The sequence below is a fragment of the Ascidia mentula genome, chromosome 7 (genome assembly GCF_947561715.1).
Source record: "Ascidia mentula chromosome 7, kaAscMent1.1, whole genome shotgun sequence".
NCBI lineage: Eukaryota > Metazoa > Chordata > Ascidiacea > Phlebobranchia > Ascidiidae > Ascidia > Ascidia mentula.
In genome coordinates, this window is record NC_138572.1 from 19,133,280 (window position 1) to 19,149,314 (window position 16,035).

At 34.2% G+C, this 16,035-nt stretch overlaps 2 protein-coding genes across 4 annotated transcripts in view; both read right to left on the reverse strand.

Annotated features, from left to right (window-relative positions):
• Positions 1-16,035, reverse strand: part of LOC145909738 (uncharacterized) — a 56,504-nt gene that overhangs the window by 23,355 nt on the left and 17,114 nt on the right. Inside the window, exons 33-35 of the mRNA XM_082997090.1 lie at positions 15,067-15,281; positions 10,907-11,068; positions 10,417-10,590 (exon numbers count right to left, since the gene is read on the reverse strand). Coding sequence (XP_082853216.1) covers positions 10,417-10,590; positions 10,907-11,068; positions 15,067-15,281 — 551 coding nt within the window. The remainder of the gene's footprint in view (positions 1-10,416; positions 10,591-10,906; positions 11,069-15,066; positions 15,282-16,035) is intronic.
• LOC145909296 (uncharacterized) lies at positions 8,274-9,939 on the reverse strand. 3 transcript variants are annotated; one of them, XM_082996685.1, is made up of 7 exons: positions 9,836-9,939; positions 9,600-9,700; positions 9,368-9,483; positions 9,002-9,257; positions 8,903-8,942; positions 8,532-8,645; positions 8,274-8,406 (listed from the first exon to the last, which is right to left on the reverse strand). In XM_082996685.1, the coding sequence occupies exons 2-7, from the start codon at positions 9,636-9,638 to the stop codon at positions 8,378-8,380; spliced, it is 594 nt and encodes a 197-aa protein (XP_082852811.1). In that variant the 5' UTR covers positions 9,639-9,700; positions 9,836-9,939; the 3' UTR covers positions 8,274-8,377. The 3 variants fall into 3 exon arrangements, with proteins under 3 accessions (XP_082852811.1, XP_082852812.1, XP_082852813.1); XM_082996686.1 differs by lacking the exon at positions 9,836-9,939 and having other exon boundaries at positions 9,600-9,803; XM_082996687.1 differs by lacking the exon at positions 9,836-9,939 and having other exon boundaries at positions 9,368-9,547; positions 9,606-9,736.

Here is a 16,035-nt window from a genome sequence, read left to right on the forward strand (position 1 = left end):
ACGGGGATCTTCTTGGCGACATCTGCACGGTTACAAAATTACTAATAATGTTTCTTTTCACGAATCCGTAAATGCTGAAACACTTATGGCAATGTTTTCGATCTCAGTAAATTATAATTATGTGGATGTTTTGGTTGCAAAAGTAGTTCCTGCTCAATTACCGTAGCACTTTACTCCGCATAGAACCAAAACAATAACAAAATTTTTTATTAAACTAAACTAAGGGTTTTTATGCAGCTTTATGAAGGAACTTCTGCATCAGGAAATGTTCTGAGGAGATTTACAGGAGACGGAAAGTCGTCTGGTTTTAACAGGGTGAATGGAGACCGTTATCTAGAATGCGTTCTGACACGAGATCGAACCGGAACTCCAGTGCAATTTTTTCGGCGCACCGGTGAGAAATATTTGTCCACGTTCGAGAAATAATTTTTACACGATTTTTTTTACTCGTGTCGTAATGGTTACTATGGTTACGCCGTAAGTTTCGACCTCTAAGGTCTCATCGGTTCAGCTTGTTGTGGCAATGAACTATCTTTGCGACCGAACTGGCAGGCAAATAGTTGCACAATCACTGCCATCCGTTGGACACCAAACAAACTTGTTGTATTTTGAGACGTTATAATTACACTTCGGCTGTTATGTGAACACAGAAATAACGTTACAATAAATGTTTTTTGCAGTTACTCCTGCATGCAATCAACTATTTACTAATGTAAATACTGCGCAAGCCGTAAAACCAACAGACGGCACAGGATCACCGGACGTATGCAGTTGGGTGTTTGATTTGCCCTCTCCTATGGATGTATATCATCTTGTATTCCGACCAATGTTCCTTGTATCCGGGGCTTTTGTGTTTGTAAGTAAACTCCACATAATGGTGATATTTAACAAACAAAATCAGATAATGTAGTTCTTGTGCGACATTGAAGAAGAAAAATTTAAATGAGCGCCACTAAAAGAACAGAAGAAAAGAAAAACTCTAATTATTGTAATTTTCTTCATGACAAACAAACACGTTGGAAAACTGATTTAGGTTTACATATCTTAACGATGCTTTAGTGGTCACAAACTTGTGCAAACGCATTTGAAACCAACACAATTCTTAACTTTAGTTTGTTAAACCTGAATGATATTTTACAACTCAAAGTTACGCAGGTTTTCCACAAACGCAAATTAATGAGGGCTTAAAAATACATTGTAACAATCAAAATGGAAGTAATAATTACAATGTATGTAATATTCCACCTTAATTCTTCTGATCTGCCATTGCTTCATAATTCCAATCAGGGTTAATTGATGCGATTGAAACACGATGAAACTTTTCCAATTCAATAGCATACAATGCAACATTTGATGCGTTAAGATTAAGGAATCAAAATGCATTAATGTGATTCCAGGTGCAGGATGACGACACCGCAACGTACTTTGAAGGAGAATATGAAGATTACAACTTTCAGATGAACTTTAATGGCAGTTTCGAGATTTATGTGATGTCACCCCCAACAACAGCAAGAGTTTCTGTCTCAGTGACCGATGGTAAATTTTTAGTAACAATGTTGAATAATTAATATCGACTTAAGCAATTACTACGGACAATGTTTCAAAAAAATTCGCAATTAATAATCTGTCCGTGTTTTTTCGCTTTTATTTTCCACTTGCTCACAAAGACGCTCTGATGAACAAATGTTTTCATGTGGCAAAGTTGTTGTTCAAAGAAATTTAGATTAATATTTTCGGGTTTAGTCATGGGGTAAATTTTCGTTTTTGTCCCCGAAAGTGAAATCGTTTAAAAGCAACGAAAAAACTTCACACGTATTCAAACGTAGTTATTTTTCGTTTCGTGACAAAACAATTTACATTTTCTCTATGGTTATTTGTTTAAGGAACAAACTAAGAAATTTGTTTTAATTCCAGGAGCTACTGAGCTTGTTCATTTATTACGAAAAGCAAGCAAACCATAATAAAAAAATGACAGATATCGAATATTAACTTGTTGACTAACACCAAAATTTAAACCTAAAGATTAAAGATTTTGTTTTCAAAAAGTTGTATGTTGACTCAAAACGAATTGTTTTAACCTCAGGATCTGTTGAATCGTGCGGGATCGCGGCCGCATTCGATATTGACGAAAAGCTGGTTATCGATAACACATGTGCGTCCATGGATGTGAGAGTGGGTCGAAGTGATGAATTATTGTTGTATCACACGAGTGGAGATATTGGAAATAATATATGCCGGGTATGTATTTGTAAATAAGATATTGTGTTTGCAAAACATCGTCAAACTTTTCAAATTGTTTGCTTTACTTCTGACAAGGACGCTGTGAAGCCCCTTTCGCACTTCTCGTTTCCGAAACTACACTCATCCAACTCTTGCAGTCCCAACTCAGTTCTCTAGTTTTTGTCTAACATATTTCCAGGTTCATGATGAAGGAACCGATTTAACAACTTTCACCGGGATGTCTGGTGAAGTCCACGTTGTACCAGCAGGAAGAAGTCAAACATTTTCCTGTTCGTTCTCAGAATTACGCACTGGAGAACCCGATGTTTGTAATATCGTAAAACGTAAGAAACAAATTAATAAGTTTTAATTTATTCTCATTTAGTTGTTTGTTTCGGATCGGGTTTTGTTCCAAAAGATTAAACAAAGGGAAACTTATGCATTCCTAATCGATTGTGTTTTAAGGATTAACATTTGTACAATTAAACTTACATTGTAATTTAAACTGTTTCTGTACAGCTGGTTGTGAGGAATCCATCAGCTTTGGTAATTTTCCTGCAACCATTGAAGATAGCGGCGACTCAACTCATAACTACGCCTGCAAAGTGGCTGCCACGGGCTCTAATCCAATCGACGTTCGCGTAACAACTCAATCAATCACACTTTCACCAGGAGCTTTGCTGAGTGTAAGTGATTTCTATGGATGTAAAAACACTCAGAACTCTTTGTGACTTTAGTTATGCTTGAAAACTAGATTAAACCGGTGAATCCCAATGAACCTGCAATTCACTGGAAAGGACCAACCAGCGTTGATTTAACGGCAACTGAACTCATGGAAACCACATTTTTTAACATCTACTACATAAATTCGGCAACTTCCGAAAGATATTCCGCTCTTCTGGAGACAAGTAATTATTATTCTGAAATGAGCTGTCGTGATTCAACTGCATCGTTTTTAACCGAAACTTAATATTTTTGTAGTTCTTCAGGAAAAGGTCTGCAGCATAGACGGAATAGAAATACCGTAAGTTGCAATGAATTAATGTTTGTTTACGTGTCTCAATGTAAAGCGTGCAACGTGAGAAGGCAAATGTAGTAATTGGATATAAGTAAGAAGCATTTTGCAGATCAATATGCAGGGTGGGGTTCTGCCGCGACACCGTTATATCTAAAATATGTTGTAATCTAAAAGTGTTTTCTGTCATCTCACATCTCGGTAACATTTAGACTTTTCGACGAGGATCTGACTTCACTAAATGCGACCTCAGGCGACCACCTTTACATCTCAACACATTCAGTTGAAAACCAGGACGAGCTTGACCCTGAATGCCGTTCCACTGTCGACGACGCCTTCTTCAATTTCAACCCAATGTACGAAATGCAACAAATAAATAATTACATTTCTACACTGCAAATGAAATTGGGGCATTGCAACCCAAAATAATTGGGTAATTTTTTCCCAAGAATCTTGGGTATGTTCAGGGGTAAACCAGAGTTTTTTTGTTGGGTATTCACTACCCTAATGGTTTAAACCAGAGTTTTTTGGTTAGGTATTCACTACCTTATAGTTTGTTGGGTAGTTAAATCCGTTACCCAGCTTGTGTGGTTTACCCAAGTCAGTTAATTGAGTGTCGTTTTTAATAACCCAAGCACTTTAAACATAATCTATTCAGTAAAATGTGTTCAGAAAACACATTAACATGATTCCGATATTTTGCTTTCTTGAGAACTTTTCTTTTGGCCCACCAATATTGATTGAAAATCTAAAAGAACTGTCACATATTTTGCAAACACAATGTTTTTTCCACAATATTTATTCAAAGAAATACATCAATTGTGCAACCATGCACTTATTTTAGCTTTACTTTCAATTCAGTTACTGAATCATAAATCTTGTCATTTTGTAGTTTGAGTTTCAACACGTGCGGTTGCAAAAACTGCAAGACTTCGTTGACATGAGGGCAATATTCATAATTAAAGCAAAAATAAACAGCAAACAATGCATATAAAGCTTCTGGTATTGAACTAGTTTCCATTACCGGTTGCTTTCTGCAAAAACCATGATTTTGTAGATTTTGATTGGTTCCATATTGTAGTGAAAACATGTGTATTTTTAATATGTATTTTTATAATGTACGTTGTATTACTTGCCAATGTTATGTTTGTGCAATTTTATACCCTGGAGCGTTTACTCACGCATTCACGTAACTCTAAACGACTATTTAAAACTTTCACGACAATCGCTCTAAAACAATTAACTCGCTTGCGACCCCGATAAAAACGTGCCAGTGTCTCCGCCTTGTCTGGACGCAGTTATAGCGCTGGCACATCATGACTTGACCTGGAGGCATTTTTGACCTGGAGGCATTTAAAGAAGTTTTATGTTGCAAGCGGGTTTAAAAAGCGATGTAATGCATTGTCTAGGAAACCAGATTACTCTAACAACTCAACTCAATGTCATTCTGACTATTTCGATACCGAACGTTTAAATTGATAACTGAACTATTGGATTTGCTGTTTGATGACTGTCAAGTTTTTGCCATCTCAATAAAAGATTGTTATGCTGAAATGGTGTCAGATCTACACGGAGTTTTCTGAAATAGAACACGTATCTACAATATCAGCCATTGCTACTATGAATGGTTGATTTCTGTCAACAAGTTTGCTTTTGATCAGATATTGTCATGTTTTTCTGAAAATCAAAGTAGGTCAGTGCACTTCTTCCTACTGCAAAACAACAAAAGAAGCACCTACTGGGCACAAATCAATGATGTATTTGTCCTTGGAGCATTTCCGTTTAGTATTTCCTTTCAATATTGATGAAAGAAGCTGTATACCTACCAAAGCATGTGTATCTACCAAGCAAAAATAAACAAGTTTAAATTGGTGAAGCTTTTTGTACCTATTACACATGATTCATGAAATATTCTGTAAGTAGATAAATTTCATAACACACAGCTTTTGTGCAAAAAAAGCCATAATATTGCAAAGCTGCAGACAGGGTGTGTACACGCACTGTTTCGACCTGTAAGGTCTCAAGCAGCATTTGGTTTTAATGAAAAATGTGATTTTGCCACACCTGTAAAAGGATTTTCTTCAGTAATGTCCTGAATTATATTTTTTTGAAGATCTGTTTTCTTTTCTTTTTCACTGACATACATAATGACTTTTTGCAATAATATTTCAACATGTTTTTTAAAGTTTGATTCTGATGGCACACCTGGCTGCAGACGTCTAAAGTCTTTTATTATCTGCGAGGAAAACATCAATATTATTCCAAAACATAAACCAGTTTGAACTACTGAACAACATATTCTTACGCCAGACTTGATAATTCTAGTGCCAATCATTCACAATATATGAATTAGTGGGATAGGATTACAATCAAATGTTTATTTTTACTTTCAACACAAAGACACAAGTTTAAAACTATGATGCGATAGCTACATAAGAATGCAAAATGAAAATTCTCATAAAAAATAAGCCGATGTTGCTTGATAGTGACCGATCTGTCTTCAAATGTCACTATCCAAAAAAATGAGCTTGTTTAGTTTGAAAAACAGAAATTACATATGATAGATGAGTAACAGGCTTCAATAACCATTTTAATATTACCTCGTCGTACATCCTTAAAGCAGGCCTTGTTTCAAAATTTCGTTACAAGAAGGATTTTGACAAATAAAACTTCTTCTATTGAATGTTGCCATCATTATTTCAGAAATGGGTATTCCCTATGAAATAGCTCTTTAGCAGCAAACCCAAAACGACATTTTTGAATGGGAAACAGTTTCGGCAGAAGGCAGTGGGCCTCATCAGTCGATGTAAAACTAGAATTAAGACTGCTTTCAGAATCAGTAATTGGAATGGTTGAATCCGAATCGGAAGTAACGTCAAACGCCAAACTGGACTTGAAATGACCATATATTTTTAACAGGTGGCCCTTGGGAATGCTTAAGAAAAGATTATGTAGATTTTGGATTCCGCCAGAGAGTTTTAAAGCCTTGCCATCAATGTGGTTATCTACAAATAAAAAAAATATTACCATCAATCCCAGGATAATTTTTTTTCGGACGTCCTACAATTTATCAAAAGTTTACACAAAACAACAACTCACATTTAAATTCAGAGCAAACGCTTTCTACTTTTTCATCAGGACGATCATCCAAGGCCCGTCTAACAATATCACACACCTCTTCAATAGTTAAGTCCATCTTTTTTCACTAAACTCTGCGGTCGCAGCTGTCGACGCAACTAGCTGACATTTGGTTAGTTCACTGTCCCGCCACGAGTTTTGCACTCATTTTCCCGCCATTTTCCAAAAGTCTTTCGGACTATTGCGTCATGCCTGTTTATTATTTTTTATATCAGAAAGTTTTTTATTTGCGCTATTTAAAAAAAAAAATTAATTTAATTACGTTTCAATTCAATAAGGAAATACATACTGTCAACTTATTTACCCTCATCCACTGTCTGTTCTATCCCCATTTTGTACTTTTCAAAACTACGTAGGGGCAAAGTTTCGACTGGAAGCAACATCTTTTGAAACATAATTTATAACCATATCCAAATAAACTAAGTGTAAAACAATGTTTTGTGTTGTGTGTTTACTAATATTCTTTAAAACGTGGAAAAGTGCAACATGTGTAAACAATTGGTTGTGAACGGATTGCCCAAAAGTTATTGCTTGGTATGAGCCTTTTTACATTTTGAATGAACCTCCCAACCAATACATATGGGTATTTCACCCAAATACCTTTGAAAAAGGTGGTACTAAACTTGTGTACCCAACGTTTTTTGGTGGGTAAAAGAATGTTGATTGGTTTTTGGGAAAACAACTATATTGCCTTTATATTTTGCCCAAACGTTTTGGGTATAGTTGTAATTTTACCCAAATCGATTTTACGCAGGTACATGGCGTTTGGAACAATTTAGGAAAAAACATATTCAGATGTCTGCGATGGCAACTATGATGTGATTACTGTGATTTTCTGTAATTACTGTGATTTTGTGCACAAGTATGTGCCTTATATGCAAAACGCATACAGGGTTGATTGAGTTCGGATCACTCCGTGAATTATTTGAACAGGCGGCTTACACAACCTCGTTACACTTTTTTGCATGGTCCAAGTGCCTAATACCATTTTACCACACGAATGTAGTTGCATTTGGTGTTGTTTTCTTTCAATAGTTGATCAGAGTAATGTAGCATTGTATGTGTTTGATAGTAACAGAGTAATGTAGCATTGTATGTGTGAATATCCCACGGTATCGAAACGCATGCCAGTATTATTTTACTCAGTGCAGTCCTGCCACGTATGTCACACGATATATTTGTTTAAACCTCAGTATACAACTTATTAATTAATCGGAATTGCTCTTCTGGCACTTGGAAACCAATGTTTCGTCTGCCATCCGGCGAGACTTCTTCAGGGTTGATTCAACAGTGAAGCATTACGCACATAAAACACTAAAAACGCAAGAAAAACACAAGGAAAAAGGAATAGATAACATTGGCACCGCTTGCATCGTCACGTGAACCAGGTGTGTAGCGGGGCGTAACATTTACAACAAGTTGTTGTATACAGCAGGAAAATATACACATTGCTCCTTATCGTTTACACAATGGTCGTTTTTGCGGATATGGAGCTCAGTATACAACATTGCTCAGTTATCCAACAAAATTCGATATTCTACTTGATGCCGTTAATTATTTGCTGGCGACCTGATAAACGCCTTGTGGCGATACCAGTCAACTGGTTTGTAACCTTGGAAATTTATTCAATGGATTTGAATTAACAAACAGTTCATGTACAACAAATATCCCACAGCATTCCAACACGTGCGCTACGACCGCCCTCAATTTAAGGCGACTCCTTGCAAATTGGAGGTTTCCAATTTGTTTTCTCCATTCAGAAACGTTGAAAACCTCAGAATTAGACTCAAAACTAAGATTTCGTTGATTTATTGCTTGGCAAACCAAGCCAACACAACCACAAACAATGCACAGAGATGTATAAGGATTGCAATCATTTCACAAAAACTTAAAGCGATAAAATGAAAAAAGTTTCTAATAAAGTGCAATGCATGCATAGAATCATCTTGTACAAAAACTTAGAAATACATTCGCTAATGTGCAGAAAGTTTAACAAACAAATCATTATGTTGCTCCACTCGTAGATGGTTGGTCTGAAAGTAACATGAAACACATCATGAATTACAAACCTTGCAGATTATTAACATCTCCTTTGCTAAACTTTTGGAGAAGAAATAGGTATTGTCACTTTCCACAGGAAAATTGTAATTTAACCTACCTGAAGTTTTGGAGTAGTTGTTGGTTGTCACAGTTTTATTGAATGTCACATGTCCAGCACCAACCACACTATCAGATATATGAGATGAGTTAGCTAATGTGGACTGGGATGAACCTTGGTAGAAAACATTTGCAAGTTTAATAGTAGTTTTGGGAAACAAAATCTGCTAATTACACACGCAAAAGAGCCATAATAATCATTGAGAGCTGTAGATAGGTGTACACTACCATGTTTTACGGTCACCAGATGCACTGATGAGACCTCACAGTTCGAAACAGTGTGTACACCTGTCTGCAAAAACTGCCAAGATTTCAAAAATTTTTTACAGACAAAAATAATTACATTTGCAAAAATATCACAACATTGCTTACTTGATTGTGTTGATTCTGTGGAATTGCAAGTGGAACTTTTCTATTGGAAAAATATGATTGATATTAAATTAAACATAAATATCAACTATTTTTTCCTACCGTTGCAGGAAACAGATCCGCGCAGATTTTCCCTTGATGTCCATCACCATAAAACTTTCTACCACCAAGAGTTACGAAAATTTTGCACTTTATATCAAAATCTGATATACTTGTGTTGCTTAAAGTCAATGTGATCGGTCTTCTCGTTAAAGGTGTTTTATAAAAACTATGCAATTCACATCTGCTAGAGTCACATTCAATTCCATCTGGGGTTTCAATTTCCAAGACTGGATTTTTCTTGCTTGAAGGAGATGTGCTAAAATCCAAAAAGAAATTATTGCACTTTATTTGCACGAAATTTCCTTTCTCGGAACCGTTTTGTAACGAAATTTCGGAACAAAGGCAAAAAATGTATTATGACTTTACCATATTAAAAAATCTTCTGGTGGCAAAACTAACTCTCCTTTTTCAAGAACGTCAGGGTTTTCGGAGTGGTCATATATTGATATATGCAAAACACCTTTGGGATTTCCTCCAATCCACTCGCCTTTGATTCTCTTTATTTTATCTTCCATTGTAAAAGTATGTTGTTGTTCAACTACCCACCTACAGTAGACAATATGTTATCGACAACAAACTACAGTTTTTTTTACCAAACACCTACCATGAAAAATGAGTTGTTTTGAACTGATGACATTTATTTTGATAAAATCTGGTATCAAATTCACTCCAATTCAATCCATCCACACTTGTTTTAATCTTTGATATTGATTGGTTTTTGTTGATAAAATTAAATAAAAGTGGTTCATATTAATAAAAATCATTAGTATTGTAAACAAGGTTTTATGCCAAAAAGAACACTTAAGTAAAAAGGTTTAAAAATTTGAAACTTGCCACAATCCACTCGTTTTCAGAACGGGTGTAATTTGGTAAAGTGATGGTAATTTGTTTTTGAAATTCTTGATTGTTCGGTTCACATTTAAGCATTGGAGTAATTTGATGCTGCAAATAGATTTTTCATAATAAATGTTTTTTCATTTTTATTTTAAGTAATCACCGTTTCACTTCGCTTTCCATAATATGAGGTGAGCTTTACGAGTACTTGTTGATCCAAAGCATCTTCAGGGATTTCCACAATACAACCACCAACTTCTAATCTACCTCCTTCTTTGCCAACAAGTGATGAAGTGGGCTTCACAAGCTCATAGTTGGCCTATTCATATGAGTGTGTTGAATAGAAATCAAACCATTCAATTTTACATTTAGTTTAGCCTTGAATTTTCATGTTTGGGTTAAACTATATAAAAACAATCACTCACAACACAAGTTCATAGTCATAGTCCTGTTTAGATAAAAATGTAAAACTTAACATACAGATAAAAAACAACCCATTATGTTTGGGATGTTTCAAAATTAATAGGTAGTTTTTTTATCTGTTTCAAAATGTTAACAAAAAATTGTAACATATTTCTTACACGATCTTTTAACTCCATGAGTTTTGATTCAATCGGTTCCCCTTCATCAGTAGATAATGAATGTAACAAATCCTCAGCAGTTTGTTGATAGTTAACAATGTTGTGCAAGCAATTAGCAATGTGTTCTGCACCAACTTTACCAACTTTATTCTCTTTCAAGTTAAGAGCTTGCATCTATAAAAATAATTAAATGATTTTTTGTTAAGTGCATCAAACTAAAAGGTTAAAGTTAAACAAAAACACACAGTCATTTTATATTGTAATTTTATTCCTATACTAAGCAGTATTCTTGTTGAACATCAAGTTAGAAAAAAAATAAGTACGAATTAATGCCAGTTCAGTATCCACAGAAAACGTCATCAATGGCTAAAATGCAACAATTGCATTGAAAGGACTTGCAGAAACCTTACAGGCGCACATCAATATATGAAGGCACGGCAAAACGTATGGTAACGCAAAGGCAGATACATTACAAAGCCACAATAAATACCATGTAAGGCATTTTGTTGACTGCTGCAGACAATTCGATTACTCCTACACTTGTAACTCCACATCCTTCAACATCAAGAATTTTGACTTTATCCAAACAAGTTGCCAAAATCTTGGCTCCTTCATCTCCAAGTGGATTGTTGCTGACTTTTAAAGTTTTCATCTGTGACAACAAATGTTATGTTTCTACAGATATTGTTAATGTAAAAGTTTTTGGTTACAATCATAACAAAAACTAGCAAATAGGGGGATTCTCAAGAAGCAAATAAGAAAGTTTTTGTTTCACTCGCTTTTTGTATGTTTTTAACTTTCCTCTTATCTTATTTAAGTTTTCATTAAATTTAGGGTGCAAAATACCAGTTTGCTAATTATTTAAAGCCACTTACAAATGTAGGTTAGTTCATAACAGTTTTGTTTTATGTTTTTTATTTAATGTATGTGAATCAAAACAATAACAAAACTACCAGGGTTTTTAAACTCTATTTAATTGAAAAAGGCAATAATTTTTTTTCGGTTTTGGGTTCAGGGGGCCTGTATAGCATTTGGATTGCAAACAGTAATTCAAGGGATGAAAAACCAACATATTATTTCAACTAAATTATGCTTTTTTATCTTATTTTACAAAAACCAAAACAATTATTTTCAAAGGTAAACTGTAGGCAAGAAACAATTACACAAAAAATGTATTTCATCTATCTTACCTTTACCTGATGCTTCATTTTTTTAATCATCTTACAAAAAAATTCAAGTGTTTTCAGTTTCAAATTACTGTTACTTATGTCAAGTAATGCAACATCATGATTAAATACATCCAGATGATGACAAAAAGCATGAGCTTGTGCAAGTCCAATTTCAATGTTGGAACAATGCAATTCCATTGGAGGATTTTCTCCACATTCAACATAGTTGGGAGATTCTTCAAACAGGAAAGTGCCAATAAAATTTGGGTTTTTAGGATTTAATTTTGCAAAAATGTAGAGTGATATTTTGCCAGATCAAATGGGAAGATGGAATACAACAAACTAATAAAATCAAACCATTAAATAAAGAGTTTGTTTGAGGCAAAAATCTGCTAGGCAACATTTTATATGTGAGAAAATGTTGCAGAAAAAGAACTGGTTAAATCTTAGTTCGGGCCTACCATAAAGTTTTTCATCCTTAAAGAAAACGGAAATCATGCAGCTTTTATCATACTCAGTTGAACCAACATTGTCCACAACAATCTGCTTTCTAATATAAGGACGTTTGTATAAATCATCACAGTTGATCAAAACATATTTAGTCACTGTTGAGCTTTTAATCTCCAAGAAAGCAAAGTCATTTTCCGATGGTTTGCTAAAATTGCAGGAAAACACCAAAGAAAGCAATTAACAACAACAAAATTGCTCCGCTTTTCATTAACTTTCCTACCAGATTTTAAAAGTTTGTGGGTCCAAAACTAACTTCCGTCCTTCTTCAGCATTATCATATTTTTGACAAATATGGTCATACATAGAAATATGCAACACTCCTTGTTGTGAGCCTTTTTCCCATTCTCCTTTGATCTTTTTTGTTTTCTTAACATTTGGCCAAAAAGAATCACAGACTTTTTTAATCAACCACCTAAAAAGAACATTAAGACATCGACAATTCGATACACAAAATTAAAAGTTACTAATTCGATTTTCCTACCATGAAAAATGATTTGTATGGAACTGATGACTGCAGTTATTCTGATAAAAACTAGGTTCATTATCATTCCATTTTTATCCATCCATGCTTTCTGTGACCTATATTATTATTAATTTATTATTAACAAAGATAAATATTAATATCAATTCTTAAAATATAAATAATCTCGATTTGAATTGACTGAACAGCAAAACAGCCTTAAAGTTCGTTTCTATTAAGTTAAAATTTATTAGTCAGACTTACTCAACAGCAAAATTGAATCTAATATGAAAATCACAAAAAAACTTACTACAATAAACTGTGGACTTTCAGAAACAAATGAAGTTAGTAAAGTGATGGAAATGTCCTTTTTGAACTTTAGATGGTTTGGTTCACATTTAAGCATCGGAGTAATTTGATTCTGCAGAAAGGTTTCAATAAAATTATCTTCTTAAAATTATTTCAAGCAATTACCGTTTCACATCGCTTTCCATAATATGAGGTCAGCTTTATAAGTACTTGTTGATCCAAAGCATCTTCAGGGATTTCCACAATACAACCACAAACTTCTAATCTACCTCCTTCTTTCCCAACAAGTGATGAATTGGGATCCACAAGCTCATAGTTGTCCTATTTGAACGTATGTGTTGAATAGAAATCAAAATTGAAATAAAAAATTTTTTTTATACTAGCTTTAGCTTTTAAGTAACATCATTTTCTTACACGATCTTCCAAGTCCTCCACTTTTGATTCAATCAACTTCCTTCCTTCAGCAGATAAAGTTTGTAACATATCTTCAGCAGTTTGTTGATAGTTAACGATGTTGTGCAAACAATTAGCAATATGTGTTGCACCAACATCATCAATTCTATTCCTTTTTAAGTTTATGGCTTGCATCTGCATGTAAGGCATTTTGTTGACTGCTTCAGACAACTTGATTACTCCAACACTTGTAACTCCACATCCTTCAACATCAAAATTTAGAACTTTATCCAAACAAGTTGCCAAAATCCTGACTCCATCATCTCCAAGTGGATTGTTGCTGACGTTCAAAGCTTTGATCTGTCATGACTTTAAATAGTAATACAACAAAGACACGCTTTCACAAAATAATTTAACTAAAACTACAGCTTTCACAAATATACAGTATTGGAGGAATACTGAAATTTATAGTTAATATTTGATAAATTCACAGGTAGGTTACGCTATAGTTGAGGTTATTTAATTTGTTTTCAGACTGTTGGAATTACTGCTGAGATAGGATCGTCACACAGTTGTGATGATCATACAATTTGTACATTACACATAAAAATCAATGCCCATTAACCCATGCGGATGAAATACTTTGCATTTTGGCGGTAATGTTTAAAATAGAAAAAAATTATTGACTAGAACTCTACAAAAAAAATAATGTACATGACCAATACTTGGGTTAAAATTATATTTTATTATTTATAATTTACTTGTATTTTATCATATGAACAATGCGGTATAATGATACAAAACATAAAGGAATAAATGGATGTTTTTCTGGATCATTGCAGATACTAACTAGATGCTTATAATAGGTTTTTAACTTTCATGATTTTGAATGGAAATTGGCAGAATAATGCATCTCATCAGTGCAGTAGGTATTGACTAATGACTGAATAGAAAAGAATTTTCCAAGCTGGTTGGTTGGCATGGTGGTCATTAGCATAGGCGTCGATTTAGGGGTGACATGTCACCCCTCACAAACAAACAGGGGTGACAACCTGTGTATTGTCACCCCTGGATTTCGTTTAAATAAAAATTTATTATCAGAGAAACCACATACTTTATACTACGCGTTAAGCTTGTTTCGAACGACTTGTATTATTATCGTCACAATCATGACAAACACAAGTGTCTCGTGGATTGTTACACAACGCAGCAGTTGTTGAAACATAATAGTGATAGTCGGCATTATTGCGTAATAGATTTGTTTGTTACTTCATAATTATTAAATGTACAATATACCGAGTGAAACAAAAATGTGCCGCTTTCAGTAAGGGGGTCCATAATTAAAGTGTTTGAAACTTAGTGCTACAACAACATTATTCAGTGTAAAAACAAAGTGACACGAAGCAGAATTTGTGTCGTTTCCGATGTTTAGGGCGATACGACTGACGGAATGTTTTTTGCGTGTTTCTTAAACCTGGAAAAGTCACCCTTAATATTTTTCAAAACGTTAAAAAATCGACGCCTATGGTCATTAGTCATTGTTTTAAGCTATTTGGTTGAAACAGTGTGCTATATGAGACACTTTTGTATCAGCTTTGTTGCTTGACACAGTATATTTTTTGTTTAGACACAAGAAAACACAATGTCAACTACGAACCGTGATTTAAATACAATATGTTATACAAACATTTTTGTGTTTTATTTTAATTGTCCCACATGATAAAAGCAATTAACTATAATTTGCAAATAAGTTAATAATATTTTATAAAAATGAATTTCACTTCACAAACACTTAGTCTGTAACTTTACCTCATTCTTCATTTCTTTAATCCCTTCACAAAAGAATTTCAGTGTTTCCACATTCAAGTTACATTTACTTATGTCGAGTAACGTAACATAAAGATTGAATATATCTAGATGACGACCAAAGGCCTGAGCTTGAGCAAGTCCAATTTTACTATTGGAAAAATGCAATTCCATTGATGGATTTTCATCAAACCGATACCCAATATTCTCAGAGGGTTCTGCAAAAGGTTTTTATATAAATATGAAACAATGTGTCTAAAGGGAAATCAGTATTAATGGTATTAAATCAAAGCAATACGATAACTGACTAATAGCAGACACTAAAGTTAACTGACTCAGTGATATGCCTAAAAAAAGCTGTGTAACTAATATTTTTTTAATCTATGCAGTCCAAATGCTGCCCCTTCCCTTACACAAAAATGATTTTGCATCAGTGATTTTTTTACTTGATGGACTTGGATAACTAACCAACAAAGATTGGAAATTGTTTTTCAGTCAAATGGTGGTAAAAACAACATTCTGATTAATGAAGTTTATGGACATGCAGTGGTGGACACAGTCTGTAAATAAGCGGTAAATGCCAAAAAAGCAGTATGGTTTAAAACAGTGTTTCCCAACCAGTGGTGCACGTACCTTTCCAGGGTGGTACTCAAAAAACTTTCAGTAATTTGCGGAAAAAGTTCAAATTTAAAAAATAGTAAAAGTTTGTTACTTCATACCCTAGGTTACTTTGTAACACTCAACTAGGAGGGATGCGTCGAAATTGTTTTACCTCCAAGTGGTACGAAACCACAAAGTCCTCATGTCACAGTAACATAATTGAAAATGTTGTCAAAAGTTGTATTGTGTACAACAAAAAGGTATGTTACCTAAGACACAACCTAATCTTGAATAAAATACAAAAATGTGACTGGCTTACTGCAGTAGCCTGAGCTGTGTGTGCAAAGAATGCACTGATTAACAATAACGGAT